Source organism: Archocentrus centrarchus, chromosome 20 (genome assembly GCF_007364275.1).
Source record: "Archocentrus centrarchus isolate MPI-CPG fArcCen1 chromosome 20, fArcCen1, whole genome shotgun sequence".
Classification (NCBI taxonomy): domain Eukaryota; kingdom Metazoa; phylum Chordata; class Actinopteri; order Cichliformes; family Cichlidae; genus Archocentrus; species Archocentrus centrarchus.
In genome coordinates this window covers 18,660,768-18,687,040 of record NC_044365.1, presented here as the reverse complement: position 1 = coordinate 18,687,040, position 26,273 = coordinate 18,660,768, and the positions used below count along the sequence as shown (strand labels likewise).

General features: G+C 41.7%; 2 protein-coding genes across 4 annotated transcripts in view; both read right to left on the bottom strand.

Moving 5' to 3' along the window:
* Nucleotides 1-40: 40 nt before the first annotated feature.
* LOC115799031 (apolipoprotein D-like) lies at nucleotides 41-1,884 on the bottom strand. Of its 3 annotated transcripts, none has more exons than XM_030755962.1 (5): nucleotides 1,806-1,884; nucleotides 1,548-1,652; nucleotides 1,206-1,327; nucleotides 980-1,068; nucleotides 41-615 (listed from the first exon to the last, which is right to left on the bottom strand). In XM_030755962.1, the coding sequence occupies exons 1-5, from the start codon at nucleotides 1,872-1,874 to the stop codon at nucleotides 392-394; spliced, it is 609 nt and encodes a 202-aa protein (XP_030611822.1). In that variant the 5' UTR covers nucleotides 1,875-1,884; the 3' UTR covers nucleotides 41-391. The 3 variants fall into 3 exon arrangements, with proteins under 3 accessions (XP_030611822.1, XP_030611821.1, XP_030611823.1); XM_030755961.1 differs by having other exon boundaries at nucleotides 107-651; XM_030755963.1 differs by having other exon boundaries at nucleotides 121-651; nucleotides 1,725-1,831.
* A 1,740-nt stretch (nucleotides 1,885-3,624) lies between these two features.
* Nucleotides 3,625-26,273, bottom strand: part of LOC115799767 (collagen alpha-1(XVIII) chain-like) — a 61,293-nt gene continuing 38,644 nt past the window's right edge. The window contains exons 6-44 of the mRNA XM_030757049.1: nucleotides 24,632-24,706; nucleotides 23,615-23,707; nucleotides 21,709-21,832; nucleotides 21,320-21,363; nucleotides 20,732-20,902; nucleotides 20,516-20,542; nucleotides 20,348-20,401; nucleotides 20,174-20,254; nucleotides 18,229-18,276; nucleotides 17,965-18,099; nucleotides 17,430-17,483; nucleotides 17,023-17,058; nucleotides 16,720-16,854; nucleotides 16,425-16,484; nucleotides 16,303-16,338; nucleotides 16,018-16,062; nucleotides 15,583-15,645; nucleotides 15,197-15,232; nucleotides 15,026-15,109; nucleotides 14,864-14,929; nucleotides 11,082-11,144; nucleotides 10,852-10,941; nucleotides 10,737-10,772; nucleotides 10,566-10,619; nucleotides 10,200-10,256; nucleotides 10,021-10,080; nucleotides 9,881-9,922; nucleotides 9,203-9,230; nucleotides 8,965-9,033; nucleotides 8,790-8,818; nucleotides 7,148-7,237; nucleotides 6,910-7,063; nucleotides 6,727-6,800; nucleotides 6,489-6,617; nucleotides 5,986-6,033; nucleotides 5,826-5,888; nucleotides 5,513-5,710; nucleotides 5,294-5,409; nucleotides 3,625-5,207 (exon numbers count right to left, since the gene is read on the bottom strand). Coding sequence (XP_030612909.1) covers nucleotides 5,006-5,207; nucleotides 5,294-5,409; nucleotides 5,513-5,710; nucleotides 5,826-5,888; nucleotides 5,986-6,033; nucleotides 6,489-6,617; nucleotides 6,727-6,800; nucleotides 6,910-7,063; nucleotides 7,148-7,237; nucleotides 8,790-8,818; nucleotides 8,965-9,033; nucleotides 9,203-9,230; nucleotides 9,881-9,922; nucleotides 10,021-10,080; nucleotides 10,200-10,256; nucleotides 10,566-10,619; nucleotides 10,737-10,772; nucleotides 10,852-10,941; nucleotides 11,082-11,144; nucleotides 14,864-14,929; nucleotides 15,026-15,109; nucleotides 15,197-15,232; nucleotides 15,583-15,645; nucleotides 16,018-16,062; nucleotides 16,303-16,338; nucleotides 16,425-16,484; nucleotides 16,720-16,854; nucleotides 17,023-17,058; nucleotides 17,430-17,483; nucleotides 17,965-18,099; nucleotides 18,229-18,276; nucleotides 20,174-20,254; nucleotides 20,348-20,401; nucleotides 20,516-20,542; nucleotides 20,732-20,902; nucleotides 21,320-21,363; nucleotides 21,709-21,832; nucleotides 23,615-23,707; nucleotides 24,632-24,706 — 3,069 coding nt within the window. The 3' untranslated portion in view covers nucleotides 3,625-5,005. The remainder of the gene's footprint in view (nucleotides 5,208-5,293; nucleotides 5,410-5,512; nucleotides 5,711-5,825; nucleotides 5,889-5,985; nucleotides 6,034-6,488; nucleotides 6,618-6,726; nucleotides 6,801-6,909; nucleotides 7,064-7,147; nucleotides 7,238-8,789; nucleotides 8,819-8,964; nucleotides 9,034-9,202; nucleotides 9,231-9,880; nucleotides 9,923-10,020; nucleotides 10,081-10,199; nucleotides 10,257-10,565; nucleotides 10,620-10,736; nucleotides 10,773-10,851; nucleotides 10,942-11,081; nucleotides 11,145-14,863; nucleotides 14,930-15,025; nucleotides 15,110-15,196; nucleotides 15,233-15,582; nucleotides 15,646-16,017; nucleotides 16,063-16,302; nucleotides 16,339-16,424; nucleotides 16,485-16,719; nucleotides 16,855-17,022; nucleotides 17,059-17,429; nucleotides 17,484-17,964; nucleotides 18,100-18,228; nucleotides 18,277-20,173; nucleotides 20,255-20,347; nucleotides 20,402-20,515; nucleotides 20,543-20,731; nucleotides 20,903-21,319; nucleotides 21,364-21,708; nucleotides 21,833-23,614; nucleotides 23,708-24,631; nucleotides 24,707-26,273) is intronic.

Sequence of the window (26,273 nt, the reverse complement as noted above, 5' to 3'; positions counted from 1 at the left end):
ACTCAGTTCTACTTTGTTTTATGTTGCTCCAGTATTTATTGTACTATTTATTGGTATAGATGCATAGTTTTGTATTTTTAGTCAAATTAATAAAAAAATGAAAGACACTTGCAATATGAGCTACTGCAGAAAAGGTGCAAATCAGGGCATAAAATTCACCAGAATGCAAAAAAAATGAAGTGATGATTAAAAATTCCTTGAGGAAAGACCCCCACTATCCCCATTTAAAGTGCCCCCCAGTCCTCAACAAACCCCAGTCTCTTTTTTGTTTGTTTGTTTAAATTTTAGTTAGATTAAAGACAGATATCCAACTGTATTCTCTATTATACCACAACACAACACATTGTTTCCATTATAGCTCAAACAGATGATCAGCACTTTTTTCCTGGTTTCATCTTTGCAGGTCATGCCTCAGGCCATAAACCATATCACAAGCAGTCTGGTTGGAGACTGTAAGATGGTTTACATTTACACCAGCAGCAGTCAGCTTCTCGTGTAACTGGCTGATGACGTCCTCAGTCAGCGCACGGGTGCGAGCCAGGATCCAGGCAAAGTCAATGTTCAAAAGTCCAAAGTAGTCAGAACAGGAGTACACCAAAGCATAGGACTGATAATCTGTGGAGAGGACCCCGTAAGGAGCATCTGGAACACCTGGATACAGAAATAGATTGTATATAATAGTATAGTGCAGTGATTCTCAAATCCAGGCCTCGTTGCCCAGTGTCCTGCAGGTTTTAGATGTGTCCCTGATCCAACACACCTGAATCAAGTGCTGAATTACCTCCTCAGTATGCAGTCAAGTTCCCCAGAGTCCTGCTAATGACTTCTATATTTAATTCAGGTGTGTTGGATTAGGGACACATCTAAAACTCGCAGGACACTGGGCCACGAGGCCTGGATTTGAGAATCACTGGTATAGTGGAAAGTATTCCATATTGTTTTTAACAGTAAAACATCCAAGTCCTGTTCTAAAAAGTACCTTTAAAGAAGCTGACGCTTAGAACAGCAGGCTGAGATGGATCTTTAACTTTGGCAACTCCCTCAATCGAGTTTATATTCCCATTAGGCCTGCACAGTCAGGAAGAGGAGGATGCAAAGAGCGACCAATATTAAATTCTTTGCAGTGTAGGAGTAATAGTTTCATATAAATAAAGGTACATTTTTGACAATTAAAAATGTTGCAAATTAGGCAGCTGAAACCTTACAGTAGCTCCACATTGTGAACCTTGACTGTCCCATCTGGCTGAAGACTGTATGTAGCTTGGTTGCATATTCCTCTTTCAAACACAGCTGGAAGCTTCTCTATTTCATACCAGGTACCCATATACTGGAGAAAGAAGAGAACAATGATTTTTATTTACTTTATGACCACACAGTCATCTGGCAGCCATGTTTTCCTTCATAACACTAAACTACCACCTCCTTAAATCTTCAGCCAAATAACCCACAACATGAAATAAATGGGGGCAGACACACCGTATGCAATATCAGCTGAGGAACCAAAGTTCATCAGAGTGGAGTGTGACAGTATTAATTCAGTATTATACCTGTGTAACATTGAAGTCCTCTTGAACAGCTGGTTTGGAACATTTGCCAATATGGAAAGACTGACCATCAGTTGCTGCTGCAGTCAGGAGCAGCACAGACAGGACCTTCAAATAAGGTTAAAGCAACTCATTAAACTTAGCTCAATTCAAAATAAGAGTGTAAAAATGTCACAGTACCTGGAATGCCTTCATTCCACAAAAAAAAAAAAAACGCTTTGCAGAAGTTGTCAAAATAAAAGTAATAGCAAATTGTTTTACCCTCCTACTATTACTGCTACTCCGGTTATCAGAGAGAGGTTTGGATTTTTGCTTAGCTGCTCTCTCCATGCCAAACTTTGAAACGGTTGTTTGAAGAGCCTTATTTAGATTGTGTTTGCAAAGCCTTTAACCTTTAACCAAGATCATGTCAGAATGGGATTCAATGCAACAACTGCAAAGGCACTTTATAACACAATTATTACAGCTGTTTCTACTAAATCCCCAGATTATTTGCTTCAATAAGTATGCAGGCATCAAAATATCAATTACAACTTTGTTAAGAAAAACAAAAACAATTGCATGAATGCTTTTTTTGAAAGTCATGCACACTGTCATGGGCGTGGCAGCACCTCTCCCCCATTTTCCCCGTGAGTCATCTGTTTTCTGCTGCTTTGCGTTTCTGTATGGTGCACTGTTTATGTGCTACTGCTCTCACAGCAGCTGCTGCACATCTTTGGTTTCACCAGTTATGATCAATATAAGGTATTATATACTTGATTTACACCACAGTTTGGGAAATTGCTATGTTAGAGCAGCAAAAATCAAACAAAAGGCCCAAAATTAAGGGTGTTGTTACAGAGACGTGTCAAAACAAGATTGCTCGGTAAGGTAAAAATTACTCAAAAGCAAAGCGGTTAGTTGAAGTGACAAACTAAAGCGTTGCGCACAGTGCAGAGCTGAAATAAAGCTATTGAGATCAGAGTAGAGCATCTGTCCTTGTGGCAGCAGAGCTGAATGAGTCAGCTCTGGAAAGTGCTCCATGGCTCATTCAATGGGTAATGAAAAGGGTGGTAGGGATTATCATGGTGGATAGCAGTTTGTTCGGCCACCTCCTCTCCACTACAGCTTCCAAGGTGCTCAGCTTGGAGCCAATCACAGTTGGCTGTGGTTACTATAACAACTCATAGTAGTGTATTCTACGCTTTTCCATTCACGAAGATAACTCCAGCGTACACACTTTTGCTCTTTGTCCCAGGATCACTACTCAGCCCGAAACTACTGTACATCCCAAATGAGCCTCTATTTAGCCCTCTCAGCTACATCGGCAGCCGGCCCACCCTATTTGCCCAGCTTTCTATATAGCCCTTGCCTTTAGGCCAAAACCCATTTCAATAAGGGGAGATCACTTATATAAAAGGCCAAATGCTATTTAAGAGACAGGGGGTTTGGTGTCAGGGGAGGAGTGCTCACCACCTGCAGGAGGTACTGTAGGGGTCAGCTGCAATGTGCGTCAGGTGGCAGTTAAGGGCAGAGGCCCTGGCAGTCTGAACCCTGGCTATTGATACAAGCTCTTGGGACATGGAATGTCACCTCTCTGGTGGGGAAGGAGCCTGAACTAGTGCGTGAGGTTAAGATACCAACTTGATATTGTCAATCTAGAACCAGTATCCTGAAGAGGGGCTGGACTCAGCCCTTTGCAGTGAGATCAGGAGAATGAAAGGAAACTTACATTTCTTATAGCTAAAATATGTGTTATATTTCCAGATGGCCAATAGTAGAGCCTGATTCATATATCAACGAGACTGATAACAATATTGGCATTCATAATGACTCACGAAAAATTAAAAAGCAATAAAGTAAAGACGAGATAGGAGAAAAACCTTCCAATCATGTGATAAGTATTGACGTTGCCTAGTTTGTCCACCAGAGGGCACTCTGCAACTTCCCTATTGGCAAAACAAGAGTTTGGATGATTGCAGCAAGTGTGTGCTGCAAAACCAAAACCTTGAAGGGCACTAAACAACCAAAGAGTTTCTTTTTAACAACAAAACAAGCACAGGTTATGAAAAGAAAAGTCTTTATTCAACAAAAAGCACCAATATTTATACAAAAACACATGCTTTCACCTTTGCCCTTAGACTTTTTCTAGTGTTTCTAACTGAAACTGGTTTGTTTGTTTTAATGGCACTTTTACACTGGATGGAAATTATTTTTGGTTTTACTAACACTCCAGAATTCGCCAAATTTCTTTTCTTTTTTTTAAAGACAACATACAAAAAAAGAAAGAGAGAAAACAGGCAAAAAGTGAGAAGAAACAGTCATTTGACAAACACATGATAAATTACATTCTTAAATTTAATCTGATTTCATGTTTATGTGCTGTGACGTATAAATAAATCACTGAATTTAAATTAAATAGCCTTAAGAAAAAGAGCTGTTAAAAAGAAGAGAAAAAAAAAAAAGCTACAACACAAACACTTTTTAGAGGATGAAAACGTCAAACTAGGAAATATCAAAAATGAAGTACAGTGCATCAAAAAGTTACTTTGGTGGCAGCACTGGTTGTCTAGTCATCCCTGTGTCGAACGATGACCTGAACACTGGAGAGTTCTGACCTTAATAGAACATTTTTTCCTGAAATGATTTAAAACCCTTTCAAGGCAACCTGTAAACACAAAAAAATATGAAAGTTGCCTTTTTATGCTTCCATTAGAAAAGTCTTTGGACTGCCACAGTTCAGAGCAGGTGCAGGTTCCTGCAGCCATCATCAGTCTTTATTTCTAGTCTCCTAATGAACAAAGACTTACAGGGGGAAAAAAAAAAAGACCTCGCGCATCCTCAACACACCTGCATGACTGAGGGGAAAAGCCATCTGTGTTACTTTAGATTTGGTTCCGTAAAGGGACACAGATGTGTCTTGTTGCAAATGAGCCCACCTTTCTTGAATAAAGCTTAAGGTGCTGCGTGTATCATTTTAACAGGAATATATCCTTACCACATTGCATGTGAGATGCTAGAATTAATAAGTACAAATGATGCTGGGAAGACTGGCAGCCTGTCTCAGCCTCTGTGCTCCATTTTACAGCATAGTATGTGCCAAGTTGGAAATCTTTTGGATCGCTTTACAGCACAAAGGGTCATTTCTATTCATTGCTTCCCCAAGCAATCCACAAACTGGTTTCAGCCCCAGAGCGTAGCATCAGCTTAATGTTAGCTTACCTTCCCGGGAGATACCTTGTGCTGTTGTCCGCAGTTTGTTGCTGCCACAAACTCCTCATGTGATGTCAGAAGAGGGAAGGGAGTCAGAAACAGTAATGTCTAATTTCTAAGTGTGAATGTGGAGTTTCAAAAACCACAAAAATGCTACACGTAGCACCAGAGATGTGCTGAAAGTGACATCCTTTTCTAAGAGAGTCGCTCAAATCTTTTCCCAGAGGGTTTAACACTGAAGAGGAGTGGTATTCGGGGACGGGGCGGGTTTAAGGGGTTTTGTGGGTCTCGATGCAAAGGATGATGTACTCGCTGGAACAGCTTTGCGTCTGCTGACCCAGGAGCAGGCCTGAGGTCAGGCTTGATGACTGACCCATGACGGACACATGGTCCACTCGCCATGCCTCACAGTGCTTGTCCACAACTCTGAGCCCCCTGCTGTTAGAGCCGTGCCAGATGCTCTTCTGAGGCCTAATAGATGGAGGACAGAAAATGTCACTGCTGCAGACAGATTAACAGACTCAAAGAAACTCATTCTGGAAACGAAGTCTACATACCAGAAGGGGTCCGCTAAGACATTCCGGCCATCAAAGGAGTAGATGGGTATCCTGGTATTGATCACCCCCCCTTCGCCGCTGAAAATTGCCCGCCAGTTCCTAAACAGCACGTCTCCCTAAGATGAGACATAGCGGGTTTGATCAGTTTCAAATCTATCTGCTTCAGGCGTGCTGAAAGTTTAATGCTACAGGTAAAAAGCACTGGGAGAGCAGACTCACTCTGAGGTTGGTAATTGGCAGAGTTTGCCGGAAACCTGGATAGACAACATGGACCAGGTCTTGTCTGTGGGATGAAATGAAGGCACGGTAGTTGGGAGCCAAACCCATCGCCTTGGCCTGCTCAAAGCACATCCGGTCAGCCATGTCGAGCCCCTTTATGTCCCCTGAGTGGGGCTGATTCAAGGCCACCAGGTTGAGCTTCAAGGGGGAGGATGGGACAGATTAGTGTTAGGATAGTACTGTAGGATACTATTCAAGAGACAACTAAAACCAAATCTATTCAAGAGGACTTCAGTCATTATTACACACTCACCCTGCCTGTAACAGAGTGTATTCTTTCCATGGTGTCTCCTCTTATATGATAAGAAGCTGGAGGCTAAATGAGTCATTGAAAAGAGATGTTGAACAGATGAATACTCCAACAGCAAATTCCAAAAAACACTTTTCTTATCGACAGATTACGCAACAAGTACCTCATCTTGTGGAATAATGTTATTAGAGAGGTAGATCAGGCTGCCAAGCTGCGTGGACAAAACAGAGAAATCAAGTCTAGACAATAGATTCCATAAGTTGTTTTATCTGAGCTCACATTGCACTTAAATCAATAATAGTGATTTGATTCAGTGTATTTCCAAAGCAGGACTGAGGAAATATTTCACTTCAGACAGCATTATTTTAGAAAAGTTTAAATGGGGAGGATTTTTTCTGCAGTCATTTCTGCATGCTGCCATGAATCACTTATTAGCGTCACGGAGAAGAAGGGGCCCTCAGACCTCAAACAGTGTGTAGCAAGTGTAAAAGTCTACAATGTGAGAGTAAAAAGGATCAGTGGCACTCATTCTGAACTGCCTGCTGTTCCAGTGCATTAACATTAGATATTAAGTGCCATACACATTAATTATTACTAATAGGAGCATAAAAGTATTTCAGTGAAGTATTATAACCAAAATGATGAAGCACCATCATAAATTAGTACCTGGATCTCTTTCCATCCCTGGGAAACTTTGAGGAAGAGGCTTCCTGTTGTTGTAACATATGCCAGAGTGCCCTCTGCATCCCTTGCCGTTTGCTGCATCATACTCTCGCGAGTCGAAAACGTTTTCAGCTGAGCAGCAAATATGGAAAAGTAGAAATGTGCAGGAAAAATGAATTAGGAGAATCACATGACTGATTTTATATTAATATGTAGCTCAGCCACAAATAAACTGACTCACAGATGCTGTGTTACTTGAAGAGCCAGGAGGGCCAGGAGGTCCAGGAGGTCCTGGGGGGCCAGCAACAGTCAGACCTGCCAGAACAAAAATCTCAATATCTTTCATGTAGCCTATTGTAAATGGTTGTTTTATTTCATTAACATCAGTAAATGCAAGTCATTTCAAAAATTTAATGATTAGTACCTGAACCATATCTCAAGTATGACCCAGAAGGCCCTGGAGGTCCCGGTGGCCCAGGAGGACCAACAGGACCAGGCTTGCCATATCCTGGTATACCAGGGGGGCCTGGCGGCCCAGGGGGGCCAGGAGGACCAAGTACCGATTCTCCTTTGGGCCCCTAAAATACACAAGCATAAAGTTACTAACTGCTTTAGGCTTTAGTCTTTCAAAAAAAAAAGATTCCATAATACATGAAATTTACCACTGGTCCTGGTCTTCCTGGTCCACCTGATATCCCTGGAAACCCCGCCTCTCCCTTTTCCCCTTTGATGCCCTGGCCACCATTCATCACCTATTAATGCATGCACAGGTAGAAACACACAGAAGAATCCAAGTTGAGATCAAACAGCAATCAACTGTTCACTGAAATCCAACAACTGCAGTCCCTCATGTGGCCACATGAAGGCTTCAAGGAGTGAGTCAATCCATGAAGACTCCTATGTAAAAATGCCCAATTTTAGAGCCCAAAGAGTCTTGTACAAAGCAGGGGTTTTTTTGTTTACATAGCCAATGGTTTCGGCTACATAGACAAAGATTCTGGCTATGTAAACATGGGGTGAAACTGTTTTCATAACTTGTTTAAATTCTATTAAAGCTCATTCATCAACAGAAGCTGACAAACATTGATGGAACCACAAGGTTCTTGCTAGGTGTCATCTCAGCCATTTCAAGTGCCTGAACTGGTGGTGTTGTCTTTTTTAAATGTGATTACTTAAAATGATTAAAATGGCTTGCTGTGTGGTGAACTGTATTAACAGCCTGTCGAAGAACTTTGTACTCCAGTTTTATTTGAATGTTACTTCGTGCCAATTAGCAGGCGTCTTTACCCCCATACAGTCAGCATATGTGGACGCATGCTGCTAAAGTTAGCTAGCATTACTTTTTTTTTTTTTTTAACAAACTCAATTTAACAATGCAGATTCAAACACTTCATTCCAAAGAAAATAAAAACAAATAGCCAAAAGTAAACAAAAGAAAAATTCCAATAAAATTCCATTCAACTGTCAAAAAGCAGGTCCCATCATTTCCAGCATGTATCAAATGTGTTCCTATTAAGTCTCAAAATAAAATTCTTTTTTTTTTTTTTAAATTACCAAATTATCATGAACTACTTTTTGTGATTATTTTTATTTATTTTTTTTTTTTACTTGCAATAAGCAGTAAAGATAAACATGTTATGAGGTCTTTAAGCCTTGGTGGAATTTTAACCCAAGTATAAGATCAGAAAACAGACTGATTTTCATTTTTTAAATTTCTTTGGAATCAGTTAAAAAAACAAACAAACAAACAAACAAAAAAAACAGGATATTCCCAAAACACATGGTAATGATTCACATTTTTTGTCCCACAGCATATCCGGTATAAGCTCTGTTCTTCCTTAGAATATATGAAGGTGAAGGTGTTATGAAGTATCTGGGTATAGTTCCAGCTAAACTCTCTCCAAGGCAATGGTTGATTTCCCCGGTTTCCATACTCCTCCACTGACATGACAAACTTTCCTTCACTTTCCATTTTTTCTTTTAAGTGTTCACCCTGCTAGTTTTTGAAGGCTGCTATATTTTAGAAATAATTTTACAACCTGGCTCAAGTCTTTATGCCAAAAAATAATAAAATGCCAAAATCCAGAACTGACTTTTTTCAGATCATCTCTCTTAATTTATATGTCAAGTTTATATAGTGTCCACTGCACCCCACCCTCTTCACTAAATATGGTCACAAAGGTACATAAAGCTACATAACAAACGGTGACAGGCCATATTCACCTTTTACATATATTCTATGGTTGAGACTCAATCATACATCCCATAAAAAATTTAAAAAAGAAAGTATTTAATAAAACTTACCCAGCCTCCTCCTCCAGGGTTAAATGAGCCTAAAGGGGAAACAAAAAAAAAAAAAGTTTAATTCTTGAATCACAGCAGGCTAAATGCATGAAAACATGAGTTGTGCTTTTAAACCTGCTTTTGATCATGAATGAATGTTTTTATTTTAATACTAAGGAAGATATTTGTAACTCACTTGGTGGAGCTGGTATCCCTGGAAGGCCCCTCTCCCCTTTCTCTCCTTTTATCCCCATCTGACAGTTTCCTTTGAGAAAAAAGCAAACTTGATTAATAGTTCTAATGCACTGTAAATACTCTACATATTTTGGATATTTTTCAGTAGTATTTTGAGTATAAAGGCAATCTGTAGAAAAATATTTTCATTATTAATTGGTAGTTAATCTATGGGAAAGATAAAAGTTGAGCCAACCTACCAGCTGCAATGGTTCCATCTGAATTAAGCTGAAATAATGGAGAAAAAAAGCAGGTTAACAGCAGGCAGCGACACAATTCCCTGTCAGTTTACAATACATTACAGTACTGAGTCATCTGCTCTGCGATGTTGATGTGCAGATGCATGCAGATTTTCTTTGGGTGTGATTTTTAAAACACCTCCTTTTGTTTTCTGCACGTAGCCTTCCACCTTTCCAGATTTGAAATGCAGCATGCAGGACCGTTAAAATGTTCAGTGTTAGAAAGAAAAACATGCATGTTATCTGTACACACAAGGGAAAGTAGAGGAAGGTGTGGAAGAAATGAGGAAAGAGAAAAAAAAAGTGTGGAGAAAGGGCTGAATGGGGGAAAAAAAAATAAACTCAGTGTGTGCACGAGGTTTGATGAAGATGCACTTCAGAGGTGCTTCAGCACAGACTCTAAAGACCCATTAACCAATTAACCAGTGACAATGACTTGTACACAGCCTGTGTCTGAGAAAAATCAAGTTTGCATTGCATAAAAAACTGATAGACTTTGTGAAATAAATATTCTACAACACTAATATGATTTTACAAGTGGGATTTCATATATACTAACAGCTCTCTAACACAGGCTGTATGTAAAGCTTTAATTTTTTGTTTTATTAGTACAGTACAGTCATACAGTCAGAAACCTACGGGCATTTTGCAGTATGGTCTGGGGGGGATGGGGAACACCGTCTTTAGGAAGGAAAGAGTAATAATAAGCATATAAAACATATTAAAATAATAAAAGGTGATAAATTAGAAGAACTATGTAAAAATTTAAATGTATTTACTCCTTTGGGGCAGTTGAATATTCCTGGGCGCCCTGGTGGTCCGGGAGGGCCAGGAGGTCCCTAAGAAAAGTAAAAGAAATTCAGCGCTGTAGTGAAATTAATTTCTTTGTTTCATTTGCAGATTATAACCAATACCATTTGCAGTATTTTATATATAGAAATTTCAGTGCGTGACTCACTGGCAGTCCTTGAGGGTCCCCTTTCTCTCCTTTAGGTCCAATCATGCCTGGGCGACCCTACAGAGGCGGAGAGTCATTATCCAAAAAGCATTTAAGTTTTTAGAAAATAAAGTTACATTGATTTTAACTTTAACAATTTCCTCAGGGGAACTTGGGAAATTGGATCGTTTGCTGAACGAGTCGATGCGTGATCTAATTTAACAAAAAAACGAATCAAACAGGAGGTTCAACACATGAAGTGAGAAGCTGAGTTCGGAGACAGCTAACAGTCTCAAATATGCACTGTTTTAATTCAATCAATGCACAGGAATATGTTAATTTCATATTAATTAGGCTGCTAATGATTAGTGAGTTCATGGTGCTTACTGGTCTTCCAGGGAACCCAAATTCTCCCTTGGTTCCTGGTGGTCCTATGGGCCCCTGTTGGGAATGAGAAAATGTGACTGCCAGGATTTCTTAAAAGCACCTGGTGTAGGTTTAATCCATATCAGCGGAAATAACATTTTTTGCCATTCACTGTCTGCTGTCATCACTTACTTGAATTCCAGGGGGCCCTGGTACACCGTTATCACCCTGCAAACAAAGACATGTTTATGTGCCATCCTGCGCTATTCATACACGTGTGAAAAACAATCTAAGCAGGAAATATAACCTTGACTCCTTTGGGTCCCACTGGCCCAGGCAGGCTTGACATCGTGGATCCATCTGCTGAGATAAGATATCCTGGCTCGCCCTTTTCACCCTGCATGCGCACACACAGGAAAATTATGTAGATTAAAAAAACAAAAAAAAAAACAACTTGCACATAGTTATTATTGTGTGCATACAGAAAATATTCAGTGCAAAATCATCTTTACTGTAGAGTGGGTACATCCCACTTACTTTAAGTCCACGAGGTCCTTGCAAACCTGGCAACCCAATGTCACCCTTTGGCCCCTGTGGTCCCTGCAAACATTAATAAGATTAAATGCTGGAATAACAAATAGTGAATATAATTAAAATATAGATGTAGCCATGTTGGGGTTATTCATTAGCTACAGTAATGGAGTCCTGTTTTGAGAGCTTTTTGAAAGCAGGTATCAGGTACCCAGGCTTATCATCATTTTTGACTCCAATGAGGCTTGTAATTCATAAAATAAACTTCACCTTATATTTTATATGACTTGAAACTATCGATTAAACCCATGAACCCATCAGGAAATTGTTTATTGAAGTCAATGAGCAACAGGAACTGCAGCATGTTTGCCCATACACTTGTATACAAACTTGGGTCTTTCTGCAACCAGAGGTGTCGCCCCCTGGTGGCTATTAGAAAGAATGCAGGTTGAAGGCACTTCTGCATTGGATTCACTTTTCAGACCTAGATGTTACCATTCATCTTTTACATACTGTTTGCATTTGGTCTACATTATTTAGGCTTGTCTCTGGAGCTTGAAAAAAGGCGACTGGACTTCTTTTTGTTTCTTGAAGACGTTTCACCTCTCATCCGAAAGGCTTCTTCAGTTCTCAACCAAGTGGTGGAGAGACCCAGGTATTTAAACCCCTGTGGGCGTAGTCCCCTGGAGGTGGTTATGACCCTCTATTGATCATGTGCTTGAACACATGTGCCCAGGTGTGAAGGGGGCGTGGGTCATATTTAATCAGTGGTTTCAGTTGAAACCAACTTAGGACTCCGCTCCATTGTTTCCTGTGGCCTATTGAGGTCACTGGAACAAAGGTGTGAATGGGGGTTGAGACGTCTGGGAAGGGAGCTCAGGACAGCACTGTAAGCGGGGGAAAGTTGGTGACGTAATCCACCTCCTCTGTTCAATGATGGTTGTTCACAGTGGACATAGATGGCTTCTTTCACTCCTCTTTCAAACCATCTGTTTTCCCTGTCCAAAATGTGGACATTGGCATCCTCAAAAGAGTGCCCTTTTTCCTTCAGATGCAGATTTACTGCTGAATCTTGTCCTGTCGAAGTGGCTCTTCTATGTTGTGCCATTCGTTTGTGAAGAGGCTGTTTGGTTTCACCAATGTAGAGGTCCGAGCACTCTTCACTGCACTGAACAGCATACACTACATCGCTGATCTTGTGTTTGGCGGCTTTTAAGTGAAAGGATAAGACAGGTCCATTTCACCATAGATGCACTCCAGAACAAAATCCACCAGACTCAGCAGAAACTCTCATCACTCTTACCTCACACCATCGCAGAAGAAGTTTCTACATTTGTGGACAAAGCCCAGCTCGCACAACACATCAAAGGCAAGGAAAGACAACTACGTAAATTTCAAACTCTGCAAACCAAGGCATACCATTCATCTGTTAACAAACAGGACGACACGATAAGCAATGGAAACCAAGGAAAGTGGGTGAAGAACCTATCAGACAGGGTCCTCACCAAACCAGAAGAAAATGTGCTAGCCAAAGGACTCAACTTTGCCATAGCCCCACAACAGCTTCCTATAGTAGACCTCATCACAGCAACAGAAACCGCTATAAGAAATAACAAACTTTCTCATCCTGTAGCAGAACAGATCAGGATGAAAGTTTCAGCCACTCTCGCCAGTGCAAGACTTCCTCCATCCAACCTCACCATTCAGGAGAAGAAGGCCATCACAGCCCTAAGCAAAGATCAAAACATCACCATACTGCCAGCCGACAAGGGGAGGTGCACGGTTGTGCTGAATTCATCGGATTACCACAACAAAATTACTACACTCCTCAGTGACAACAATACTTATGAGGTCTTGAGACGTGATCCCACAAGCAACTACAAGAAAAAAGTTGTTTGCTGCCTGCAACAACTTGAAAAGGAAAAAGCCATTGACCGCCCCACTTACTACCGCCTGTACCCTGGAGAAGCCACTCCATGCATTTATGGACTCCCAAAGATCCACAAAGAAGGAGTCCCACTTCGACCCATTATCAGCAGTATAAACTCGGTCACCTACAACATTTCCAAACACCTCGCCACCATCTTATCACCGCTTGTTGGCATCACACCCCACCACATTGAAAACTCTACAGATTTTACTAACAAGGTCCAGAATCTTGTACTGGATCCAGATGAAACCATGGTGTCCTTTGATGTGGTTTCACTTTTCACTTGCATACCTACAACTGAGGCAGTGGAGACCGTCAGAAGACGACTACAGGAAGACGATTCCTTACTGAACAGAACCAGCTTCACCCCAGATCAGATTTGTGCACTTTTAGATCTCTGCCTTACCACAACATATTTTAAATACAATGATGGATTCTACAGACAGAAGCATGGATGTGCCATGGGCTCCCCAGTGTCTCCCATTGTAGCCAACCTTTACATGGAGGAAGTGGAAAGTAAAGCTCTTGGTTCTTTCAAAGTGACGGCACCTAGCCACTGGTACAGATATGTAGATGACACCTGGGTCAAAATCAAAACCCGAGAAGTAGAAGCCTTCACTCGTCACATTAACTCAGTGGATAAATACATACGTTTTACCAGGGAGGACACCAGAGATAACAAGTTACCATTCCTGGACTGTGCGGTGCTTATCGAGGAAGATGGAAGCCTCAACATTGAAGTTTACCGGAAGCCCACACACACAGACCAGTATCTCCTCTTTGACTCCCACCACCCTCTGGAACACAAACTTGGGGTGATCAGGACCCTACAACACCGTGCGGAAAGTGTTCCCTCTAAGGCAGAAGGGAAGCATAAGGAACACACACACATTAAGAAAGCCCTCAAAACATGCGGTTACCCCAACTGGGCCTTCATCAAATCAGCTAAGATGCACAGGAATGAAGGCCAAACACAAACTACAGAGAATGGGAAGGACAAGAGGAACAACATTGTCATCCCATATGTGTCAGGCTTGTCAGAGAAACTCAGAAGAATTTTCTCCAAGCATGACATCTCAGTATACTACAAACCAAGTCACACCCTAAGACAAAAACTGGTTCATCCCAAGGACAAACCCGCCAAACACAAGATCAGCGATGTAGTGTATGCTGTTCAGTGCAGTGAAGAGTGCTCGGACCTCTACATTGGTGAAACCAAACAGCCTCTTCACAAACGAATGGCACAACATAGAAGAGCCACTTCGACAGGACAAGATTCAGCAGTACATCTGCATCTGAAGGAAAAAGGGCACTCTTTTGAGGATGCCAATGTCCACATTTTGGACAGGGAAAACAGATGGTTTGAAAGAGGAGTGAAAGAAGCCATCTATGTCCACTGTGAACAACCATCATTGAACAGAGGAGGTGGATTACGTCACCAACTTTCCCCCGCTTACAGTGCTGTCCTGAGCTCCCTTCCCAGACGTCTCAACCCCCATTCACACCTTTGTTCCAGTGACCTCAATAGGCCACAGGAAACAATGGAGCGGAGTCCTAAGTTGGTTTCAACTGAAACCACTGATTAAATATGACCCACGCCCCCTTCACACCTGGGCACATGTGTTCAAGCACATGATCAATAGAGGGTCATAACCACCTCCAGGGGACTACGCCCACAGGGGTTTAAATACCTGGGTCTCTCCACCACTTGGTTGAGAACTGAAGAAGCCTTTCGGATGAGAGGTGAAACGTCTTCAAGAAACAAAAAGAAGTCCAGTCGCCTTTTTTCAAGCTCCAGAGACTACTATGACCTGGATAACTGAGAATCTACACAGACATTATTTAGGCTTGTACTCACAGCAGGTCCCTGAGCTTCAAAAATCCCTGAGAAGTTAAAGCCACCATCTGTGTCATTCAATAGGAGCTGAAGATAGAGAAAAGGAGCTTTATCAGTGAGGCAGAAATCTGCTAAACAACCTCATCTTCAAACAATAGAGGCACCAAAAGCATCACTACTTACATCCTGGAGGTTGATGATGGGACCTGGTGGTCCAGGTGGTCCTGGAGGGCCAGGCAGACTAAGCCCATCCCGTCCTGCCTCTCCCTGAAAAACAGAGTTGACATTTTTAACTTTGAGCAAATAGCAGTACATGTACGTAGTATCTGTATAGCCACTCATTGATGGTTTCACCTTTTGTCCTGGGTCGCCTTTGTCCCCCTTTGGTCCCTGTTGATGCAGACACAAGATAAAACATTAGCAGCATTTTTAATGCTACCTCAATATGTGCCACTACTCTTTGACTAGTAGTATTATAGTAGGGACAAGATTATTTAAAAATAAAATGTATATATGTGCATAAGGTGCACTAATTGCTTAACGCTGCTATACAGTTGCAAGCGCCTCCTTTTTATGCTGTTTCTGACTTAATGTCATGTCTGTTGTCACTGATGGCTGCTCTGTTCTGTGGCTTTTTAACTAATAGTCTTTAAAAAACAAACACCCCCACCCAAAAAAAAGAAGAAAAAAAAAACCAACACACTGCTTGTTAAAATCTGTCCGTCATTTGGAATACCAACCTCTGCCCCATCTAGTCCATCTCTACCAGGTAATCCTGGTTTTCCGGAAACACCCTCCTCTCCCTGCAGAAACAATGAAGAAAAATAATCATCATTATGATGTAAAAATTAAAATTCCTAAAACAGACTTTTTTTTTTTTCTGATAAAATAATAAATGATCAAATCAGTGAAATGGATTGTAATGTTCCAATATTTAGGGACACAAAGATGAAGTGGAACTCAGTGAGAAGAACAGCAAAACTGGCTGTGAACGTGTAAAATGAGAGCATTTATTCTTTTATAGAGCACCAAAAGCTGATATCTCTTCTCACCACAAGGCCTTTCGCTTAATAGTCATTTACTAACCCAAAGGGTGCAGATTTTCAAGAAGCTTGTTTGATTTGAAATCTCCAACAGCTTAAGGAGGAAAACAGTTGAGATAATGTCAAACTAACCTTTTGTCCTGGCTTTCCTGGGGCACCATCTAAACCATCTTTACCCTGTGAGAGGGATAAAGGGGAGAAAATAAAGAAATCTAGAATTAAAAAAAGTTTACAAAATTACTAATTTCCTGTACACGTCACTGAATGTTATCCAAGGCCAAGTCTTAACCCAATGATAAACAAATTATCTTGTAGTGAGGCAAGGAAATGGAAAATTATCCACCCATAATTAACCGTTAACTACCCATCATTACCTGCAAGTACATATTCATATGGACAAACAAACAAATAGTTTACCTTGGGTCCTGAAAGTCCTGGGATTCCTGGAGGCCCCTGTGGAAGTCAAACCAGTATAAAACCTCAGGTAATAACAGTAACTGTTCGTGAAATGCCACACGAAGATCATAACACACTTGTACCTGTGGCCCTCTGGGTAGTGCTGCTCCTAAACCAGTCTGCAGACCTGACCCTTCCAGGTCCTAAAAAAGTGCAAAGGCAACTAACATGAAAGTGTGCATGTATTTCAGAAAAGAGTGATCATTTCAAATTTGTGCACAATTAGTAATAACACCCAATTCAACTGCACTGCTTCTGTGCTTATAGGGAGACTGAGTTAAAAACTATCTAGATATTATGATACAATCATACACAGTCCTACACACAGAATATTCAGACATATTATCCTCATTCATTCAGTAGTGAAGCACACCATACCTCAAAGTCTAGGGTGAAGCTTCTTCCTGGGGGCCCTGGTGGCCCAGGAGGACCAGGTGGACCCCTGGAACCAGGATGCCCCTCTGGACCATCTGACCCTGGTAGGCCTGGGAATCCTGGTGGGCCCTGATCTCCCTGAAAGAGACAACATGTCAATTAAATCATCTTTAAAACTCTACATATTGTGGCAGAAGTTTACCTCAATGTGGGCATGAAAGGTTAGCAGAATTATAACTGCTAATATCAATGATGGTGAGTGTTACCAAATTGAATATGATGAGCTGTGAACTAAGCAGGTCTCACCTTTGGTCCTGGTTGCCCGCTCACACCAGGCTCCCCCTGTTAAACATTATACAATTACATTAGCTACAGTGTTTAATAGGGACAGGCGGTTCTTTCTGGTTTGCGTGAAAACAAAAGCAGAGTGGCAAGCAAAGCTATTGCAACACAACCTTGTTTACACTCGAGCCCTCTTTGGCTTTATTAGTCCATGGGGGCACCTCATTAAGAGGCTCTTTGTGTTAGGTGGTTATAGAGTTTTTGTCTAATTGTTTTTGCTAGCAGAGCACTAAGAGGTCTTCTCCAGGGAAATCAGAGTGAGCTCAAACAAAAGCTTGTGAGGCAGAAATCATACAAATAAGAGCCTGATCGAAGGATTTTTAAAGTCTTGTCTTCTTAAAGTCATGTTAAAATACAATCATTAGCCTCACCTGGTCTCCCTTCGCCCCAGCAGGTCCAGGACCGCCATCTTTTCCATTGAGTCCCTGCAAGTGTGACAACATAATATTTTTTTCCCCAAGAATTTAAATGCATATTTAAATTTACAAGAATAACCCAGTTGGCACATTGCTTAATTGTTCCTCTTATTCATATTTTTTTTAACAGAAGTTGGATGCTCAGTATGAGCCCATAAAGATGAGCTGCTTGAAATGAAATCATATTAAAGCTCTTGAGCCTCTGGGGTCTAGAGTGAATAAAACTTTCATAAACCAAAACAGCCTTGCAGTGAATAATGTAAGCCTGTGAGTACATCATTTACACAGTTAGTAAAAACTTCTATAAATTTAAAAAAAAAAGAAGAAGAAAAAAAAAAGTCACATGGTAGCAGGCTGCTACCATATAAAGTTGAGCCACTATTTGCACTACAATTTATAATATGTAGAAAACATATTGGTTTATTTAGTATTTTTAACCTGCTGCATTTAGGTTGGACTCCAACTGAAAAGGGACAGATGTAAAACTCACAGGAAGTCCGGTTTCACCCTTTGCTCCTTCCCTTCCATCTTTCCCAGGAGCCCCAGGCGGTCCGGGAAAGATATCTTCAGAAGAAGATCCTGGGGGCCCCGGCAGTCCTGGGAGGCCTGGAGGCCCTGGGGGACCCTGATAACACAAGACAACATTTCAGATGGGGGAAATTAATGTAGAAAGGTATTCCTTTAGTTAATGTCATGTAAAGTGAAGCAAGTAAACTGTAATGTCAGTATACAGGGAGAAAGCAACTTCACTTACCCTAATAACCTCTGTATCACTGTCAAAGTCTTCAAATCCAGACCCCTCCTTTGGAATGCAAACCAAAAAACACCTCATTAAGTCAAAGGGCAAATCACTCATACTGAAATTTTATGGTTGCTTATAAAAGAAGGCGCCTTAGCCATTCCATAACTATTTAATTTGCTATCAACATTTATTTTCATCCCCTTGATGGACAAAATGCTGATGAGGCATCACAGGACCTTAGAACTGTAACCTCAGCATAAATGACCCATTTACACCCTTGTGTGTAACCATTTGCTGATTTCAATTGCTGTAAACATGGCTGAGCTTTAGTGTCACACTACAAAAGCTGCAATCCAATAAATTATGTCAACATTTTTAAACAGAATATGGTCAGTGTCTACACAACAAGTTCACAGATAGAAAGGTATGTATACTGCTTTAAAACTAAAGTGAAAAAAAGGATGCAGCAGGCTATTCCATTTTACTGAAATTTCATTGCCGTAACGCAAAATGGTACTCAGTTTGTATAGCCTCCACATGCTTGTATGCATGCCTGACAGTATCAGGGTGTGCACCTAATGAAATGATGGATGGCGTCCTGGGAAAGTTCCTCCCAGATCTGGAACAGGGCATCACTGAGCTCCTGGACAGTCTGAGGTGCACCCTGGTGGCGTCAGATGGACCAAACATAATGTCCCAGATGTGTTCTGTTGGATTTAGTTCAGGCAAGCCAGTCAATGGTATCAATTCCTTCATTCTCCAGGAACTCCCTGCATAGTAACCACACAAGGCTGGGAATTGCTGTGCACCAGGAGGAACCCAGGACCCACTGCACCAGTGCAGTGTCTGACAGTGGGTCCAAGGATTTCATCCCAATACCTAATGGCAGGGTGTCGTTGCCTATCCTGTAGAGGTCTTTGTGTTCCCCTATGGATATGCCTCCCCAGACCATCACTGACCCAAAGCAGTCATGCTGTATAATATTCTCCATGGCTCCAGACTCTTTCACGTCTGTCACACGTGCTCAGGGTGAACCTGCTCTCATCTGTGAAAAGCACAGGGTGCCACTGGTGGACCTGGCAATTCTGGTATTCTATGGCAAATGTCAATCGGGCTCCACTGTTCCAGGTAGTAAGCACAGGGCCCACTAGAAGACGTCGGGCTCTCAGGCCCCCTTCATGAAGTCTGCTTCTGATTGTTTAGTCAGAGTCATTCACCCCAGTGCCTTGATGGAGGTCATTTTATAGGGCTCCATCAGTGTTAATCTTGTTCCTCCTTGCACAAATGAGCAGATATACCTGTTCTGCTGATGGGTTAAGGACCTTCTGCAGCCTTTTCCAGCTCTCCTAGAATGACAGCTTGTCTCCTGAAATCTCCTCCATGCTCCTAAGACTGTGCTGGGAGACACAGCAAACCTTCTGGCAATGGCACGTATTAACGTGCCATCCTGGAGGAGTTGGACTACCTGTGTGACCTCTGTAGGGTCCAGGTTTCTCCTCATGCTACCAGTAGTGACACTGACCCTAGCCAAATGCAAAACTAGCGTAAACACAGCCGGAAAAGCTGAGGAGGGGAAAAAATGTCATTTTTCAACCACTCCTAAAACCATTCCTGTTTTGGGAGTTGTCTCATTGTTGCCCCTCTAGTACACCTGCTGTTACACACCAATGCAGCTGAAACTGATGAACAACCCACCCTACTACTGCTTAACTGACCAGATCAATGTCCGAGACGTTTAATTTACTTGATGTTATACTCGTATTAAAAAGTGTTCCTTTAATTTTTTGGGGTTTTTTTGAGCATTGTACAGTAAACAGATTTCACAGATTAAGCTTCATTAGCCCACACTAAGAGAAAAAAAAGAAAAAAAGTTCTAATTGGAGCTGAATCTAGCACCACGAATAGCTTGAATACACCTGATTTAGCTTAGACCAAGAAAAGTCGACAAATAACTGACCGGGAACATGGAGGACTTTCTAGGTTGTCCTGGAGGTCCTGGTGGACCTGGAGGGCCGGGTAGTCCAACACCAGGATCACCCTGAGAGAGACAGAAGAATGCTTGTATTTATTTCACCATTTCAAGGATTACTTACTTATAAAATACATTTTCTCTCTTTAAATAATAAAAGACCTTTTCTCCCTTAGGACCAGTCTCTCCGGGTAGTCCTGGAAATCCTGTTGCTCCCTGAGAGAGAAGACAATCATAGCACTACACATCAGTTTTCCCCTGGAGACATTAAATAATGACTCCCACATGAAGGAAACTATATATCTGAAAGACCAGGAGGGTTTTACTTACTGGTGAACCAGTTTCCCCTTTGCTTCCCTGGAGAAAGGACAAAAACAGAAAACCAATCCATCATGTTAGAATCTGACCCGTATTCCTGACATAAACAACACAACAGAGTTGGAAATAGCCCATCCTGTGCTCCATAACTGGATGGCATGAAATGTTTAAAAACCGAAGCTTGTGCACTCTGTAAATTCAACACACAAACATGCAGGTTAAACTCACAGGCTGTCCATCTTTCCCAGGAAGTCCATGTGGACCTGGTGGTCCCTGTGGTCCTTGTGGACCCCGTGGTCCAGGCTCCCCTTCTTGTCCCTCTGCTGAGGCTGGTCCCGGAGGGCCCGGGGGTCCTGGGGGACCAGCTGGGCCTGGCTCCCCTTTCTGCCCTGGATAAACCTGGAAGGACTGAAAAGTTAGAATTTTGTTTCCCCCCCCATTCAGATCAAATGGGGCACAGGTTTTTAATGTAGACTGTGGTCACACTAATATAAAAAAAAGGAGGAAGAGGGACAGTAACAGCGGTAGTACATAAGTGGGACAGAATTGCACTGCAGGAAGCAGTTTCTCTTTTTTTTTTCTTTTTTTAAATAAGCATATGTAAGGTTAACCTCTCAACATCCACCAGATCACCTGCAACCCATATAGTATTAGGGGTAGGGTTTGAATTAGGGTATGATCGACCCCTTTCTACCCTTACTCACTGATGGTCAGATGGGTTGTTAGTGACCTGGTGTATGTTGAGAGGGTATACTACCTTGGACTTTACTTAATCACACATATGTTATGTAAATTCAGAAGATAATTCCTACTCACAGTGTCAGGTATGGAGACTGAAGCAAGTGTCTGAAACGATTTTGCTGTAACATGAAGAAAAAAACAAATATTTGAGCACATCAGAAATAGTTTACTTTGGAATCTATGAATATAGCACAGCGGAAAAGGGTGAGCTACATTTGATGGTAAATATACAACTTATTAAGACATGAAAGTTAATTTAGGTCAGAGGACAGAGGAGAGACAGAACACAGGGAATGAAGCTACACCGTCTCTTCACCACCATCTGGTGGCAAGCCTTGGAAATGCAACAAAAGCAGCCTTGCAGCACATATCTAAAATAAAAGCAAGTGTGCACAAAAAAAAAGTGGCAGATAATGGCAGTTTGTTGCCACAGGACAGAGTTCCTGTATTTGTGTGTATTTTACCTTGCTCTGTGGTCACCTCCCCCTCCTGCCCAGAAGCTTCCTCAAAGTCATCATCTTCATCATCACTTGGTGGCATCTCAGTGGGTGGAGGTGGGAGCACACTGTAAGTGGGGGCCAGCTCTGGCTATTAAACATGTAAAAAAAAAAAAATCAGTGTGCATCCTTAGACTAACCTGCAGCAGTAAACATGCATATTTTTTCAGTTTATCCAAACTTTATTCTGAAAAATGTTTACATTTGTAACCAAGAAGCTTTATGTTATTTGTCTGCTTTGTGTATAATATCCTGCAATCAGGAAATTACAGCAAACTGGAAGAGTAGCAGCTGTGGTTGTGGAATAATTAACCACCCTGTCATTTCCTTTCGCAATTCAACAAAACAGTCGCTGGATGTGCAAAACGAAAAAAAAAAAAAAAAAAGCGAAGTGTTTGCCACAGATGGTAGGAAATGTTTGCTCTCAGATCAGATCCAAATACAGTGTCACACTGACAGCCTCATTCCACGGATTTCTCAGATTGTTCCAACATTAAATCTACAAGATCTGCTGCAATGACACGACGTCATGACCGCATGCCCCAGAAAAGCCCACTGTCCTGCTCATGAATGATAAATAGAAATGACTGCCAGTGAAAAAGCCATAATTCATTCTCTTTCCTGAAGAGAGTTTTTGATTTTAATCCATCGTCTGGCAGGCCTTTAAGTGGCTGAGGGAAAAATTTATTAAGTAGCTCAGACTGGCTGGAGAAGAGCTGTCACACATGTGGAATGTGAGTCCATACAAATGACAGAACGACAAGTCACTGAAGTGCTTCAGCATCGGTGAAGTCATATTTGGAGCATAGCAGCCATGAGCTGAAGATGATGTAGGTGGATGAAACTTCTCCTGCCTGTAGTGTCTGTATTTATAGATGGTTTCATAGGTAGTTACATAGAGAGCAGGCACCAGAACCCTGAATGAGTTTTAAATAAGTGAATCAAAGTCCACATGGCTTTTTACCTTCATAGATTTCTATCTATATTATACCCTATCACATTTTGACAGGGTATAGTGTTTTGAAAAGCACGAGTAAAAGAGCGTCACTTCAGTTCTGCTGCATAAAATATGGATGCAGTCACTGTGACGCCACCTACTGGTTTTGAAGCATCGAGCCGAGCGTTTTGGCCACAACCATCTTGCACTTTTGAAACCAGATTCAACAAAGCAAAGAGTGGATCTGACTGAAAAACTGAGGGCATGGTCATGGAGGATATGGTTGCTAGTCAATCACAAAGTATCCATACCCTAAAGCAGTGGTTCCCAAAGTCAAGAGTGCTGCGGCCCACTGAAAAACCAGAAAATCCTTTGCCCCCCATCAGACAAGTAGGATGTCACAGGTGGGGCGTGAAGCTGCTGAAGGTGGGGCAGAGGCAACCAGGGGGAAATTTTACACAGTCTAAATTTAACCTCTTGAGACTCAAGCTCTTATTTGGGAAGCTTCCTCCTTAAACAGGAAGTTGTAACTTCATTATCACATGCCTTTTTTTTAAGAAAAAGTTTATCCTCCTATGAGGAAAACGGCTTTATTATACAGCATAACAATAAAGTCAACATGGGAAGTTGAGACGATCAACTTGAGTCAACATGAGACGATCGAGTGGCTGTCATGTCTGTATCATAAGCACAAATCCAACAGACATTTAAACTGAGCATGAAGACAGGTTCTGCTGTAGTAAGTGTATCTGAATCCCTGCCTGTCCACACTGTTCCACTGCTGCATGTGTTTTTAAATTCATTACAGAGGGCACAGAGCTGGCAGCAGATATCACCATGCTGCAGTCTCCACAAGGACAGAAAGAATTGGAGCTTTTTTCTTTGGTGAAAGTCCAGCCCGGCAAAACGAGGAAAACAAAGGAACAGTGCACACACCACAGTAAACACTCTCCTCTCCACAGTCTTCTTCACTTCATCTGGGTCCTCCATGTCTTCATAAGCACCGCCCCCGCTCCCGTATCCAGAGGCCTGGAGTGAAAATGAGAGCAGGATAAAAGGAATCAGAAGATAAATATGGAGGAAGATGGAAAAGTTCAGCAGACAAAATTTCCATCTGAGTTTGAGCTGCAGGAGGTGAAAATGAAATGAGGAAAGAGGCCAAAAAATACACGGAAGAAAAACAGAATTATCCCAGAGTTTGATTCCCACAGTTACTGTCACGATACTCATTGTATTCACTGAAGCTTATCTTTAAAAAAACAAACAAAAAAAAACACTGAATATCAGAAATGATTAATGTTCTAGACAATATTATCGGGATGGATGAATATTGAACTGTGACTTGGTCATGAATGCCAAAATACACACAGATCTGAAACGTTTGCCTCACAAAGACTGTGCATCCCCTGTCGATATATTGTGTTACCTTGCTAAGACAAGAACATACCTCCATGACAGTAGTGTGCTCTATAACATGTAATTTGACACATTTACAGTATTTTAAATCTAGTGCACACAGACAATGAAGGTAAAGAAAATGAAGAAAAACCAGCCAGCTCTCCAAGCTTTAAGAGCAAATTCTCAAATTTTAAAGCTGACCTAAACTGTTGGCAATAATCTGCAACTTTAACAGTCTTCGCTATTTCTGGGAAGGTGTAGCTGCAGGAATTTGATCTCCAGCGCACCTGCGGTCACTTTCATTTGCACCAAAGCAGGTGAAATGGATTCACAGTGGTTTACGCTTCCTAACTGGACAGACTGATATCACTGAAGTTTAACTGACTTGGTGTTAATCAAGTGTTTCCTAAATATTTATGTATGCGGGCATTAGAGTTGAATTTTCTGTAGTGCTGCTTTTCCACCAGCAGAGCGCGCCACAGTTCCAGGTTTGCAGTGTTCTGGAGACGCTTGAAGAGCTGAACTCAGTTTCCGAGTGTTTTCGTGCAGACTCACATGAGGATCGTCCTCCTCACACTGGTCATCTGGGGCCGTGGGATCTGACTTCAACAGCAGCTGCTGGATGAAGCCCTGGAGAGGAGAGTCCACGTTAGAATGAATTAAATTAGAGTGCAACCTATGTCATTAAATTTTATAGAAGCTCAGCGGACTTTTTCCACACACACACACAAACTCAGTCTGTCTGCATAACAGAATCTGTCTCTCCCTCCCTCATTAGCACGCATAATTTACCGCATACAAACTGAACGCATTAACACGCACATTCAACACATTAACACACAACTGCAAACATCTGGCCGGGAAACAGGTGCATCACTGTCCGCTCCAAAGACAATTTTCACATCAACCTTAAAGCACCAGCCTATAATTTTAATATTTACTCGAGGCTAATTAACACACAGGATAAAACCCAATTCAAATCCTTTCAGCATTTATACAATTATTTCTTATAATCCCTCCATCCAATTACTGCTGAGCTAATGATGATAACATATAGGTCCTTTCTGGTCATGTTTGGATACTAGCCCCACATTTGTGATTGCTACATAATCATACCGGGCAATATTCTCTAGAGGAGGCAGCGGTGGGGTGTCACAATCTGGCTTATTTAGTGGATAATGTGACACTTATACAGTGATAGCTGCACCTGGTTTCTTACTCTTTATAGGGACGCTTTGACATGAAGGCACCCTTGGACCCAGTGACAGGTTTATGCCCTCCAAACCCCTCGCTGGCCTGTAGAGCTGTCAGCACATATAGTTGCTTTATGCTGGCCGAAACTCAAACTGCCTTTAGGGATACGTATCATGCTTTTCTGCTGTTAGGCAACAATGATTAATTACACTTTAATTCAGATTATATCATTGGGAGGTCTGCTGTAAATGCTTGTCATAGGAGGAGGAATGTAGTTTTAGAATTAAAAAGAAATGAGAGAACAATGTGAAGGCACACATGTTTAATGTCTGTTTGTTGGAGATTTCAGCTGACAATAAACATGTCACAGTTCGGACACGTTATCACAGAGGAAGCCAAATATATGACTGTAAGCCATTATCGACCAATCTAAGGGGTTCGTTTGAAGGTTAAAGGTGGGTTTCTCCTGTTCTCAGGTGAAGGATCAGCGCACTCATATTACAGCAAAAGGTCCTTTAAATCCGTCAGTGGGCCTGCCCTCTCATTGCATCTGTAAATACTTGCTAAAGGCAATTTCAGCCAAGTTTGTTGATATGGGGACTGGGCCAGAGGATAAACAGCTGTTTTTAATGGAATGAATGGTGGTAAAGGAGTGAGAAGTAGTGATATAGGGAGAAGGAGAGAGGAAGGAGAGGGAAGGGCAGATTTGAGTTGGGGATAGCGAACGAAATCAGAGACATGTGTCTGGTGCAGTAAACAACACATCTGAAACAAACAAAGAATGTGCCACGCAACCTTTCCCGCCTCCTTCAAACAACTATAATATGCATTTCCCCCTACGTTAAAGCCACAGCCACACGGATGAATGATTTAGTCGGTCAGTTTGTAAAACCTTTTTTGATCATGTGAATTTAAACACGAGAAGGCCGTGGGAGAATTTGTCATCCTCAAGCACTTTGAGTGACTCGTTTGTGGCTGCATTTCTCAAAGGTCTGCAACCACT

Excerpts from the sequence above, each read along its gene's own strand:
- LOC115799031 (XM_030755961.1), bottom strand. The coding sequence starts at position 1,874 with ATGGAGAGAGCAGCTAAGCAAAAATCCAAACCTCTCTCTGATAACCGG. Across the intron at positions 1,653-1,805 it reads GTAGCAGTAATAGTAGGAGG|GTCCTGTCTGTGCTGCTCCT; the intron begins GTAAAACAATTT and ends CCTTATTTGAAG. Across the intron at positions 652-979 it reads AAGCGTCAGCTTCTTTAAAG|GTGTTCCAGATGCTCCTTAC; the intron begins GTACTTTTTAGA and ends TTCTGTATCCAG.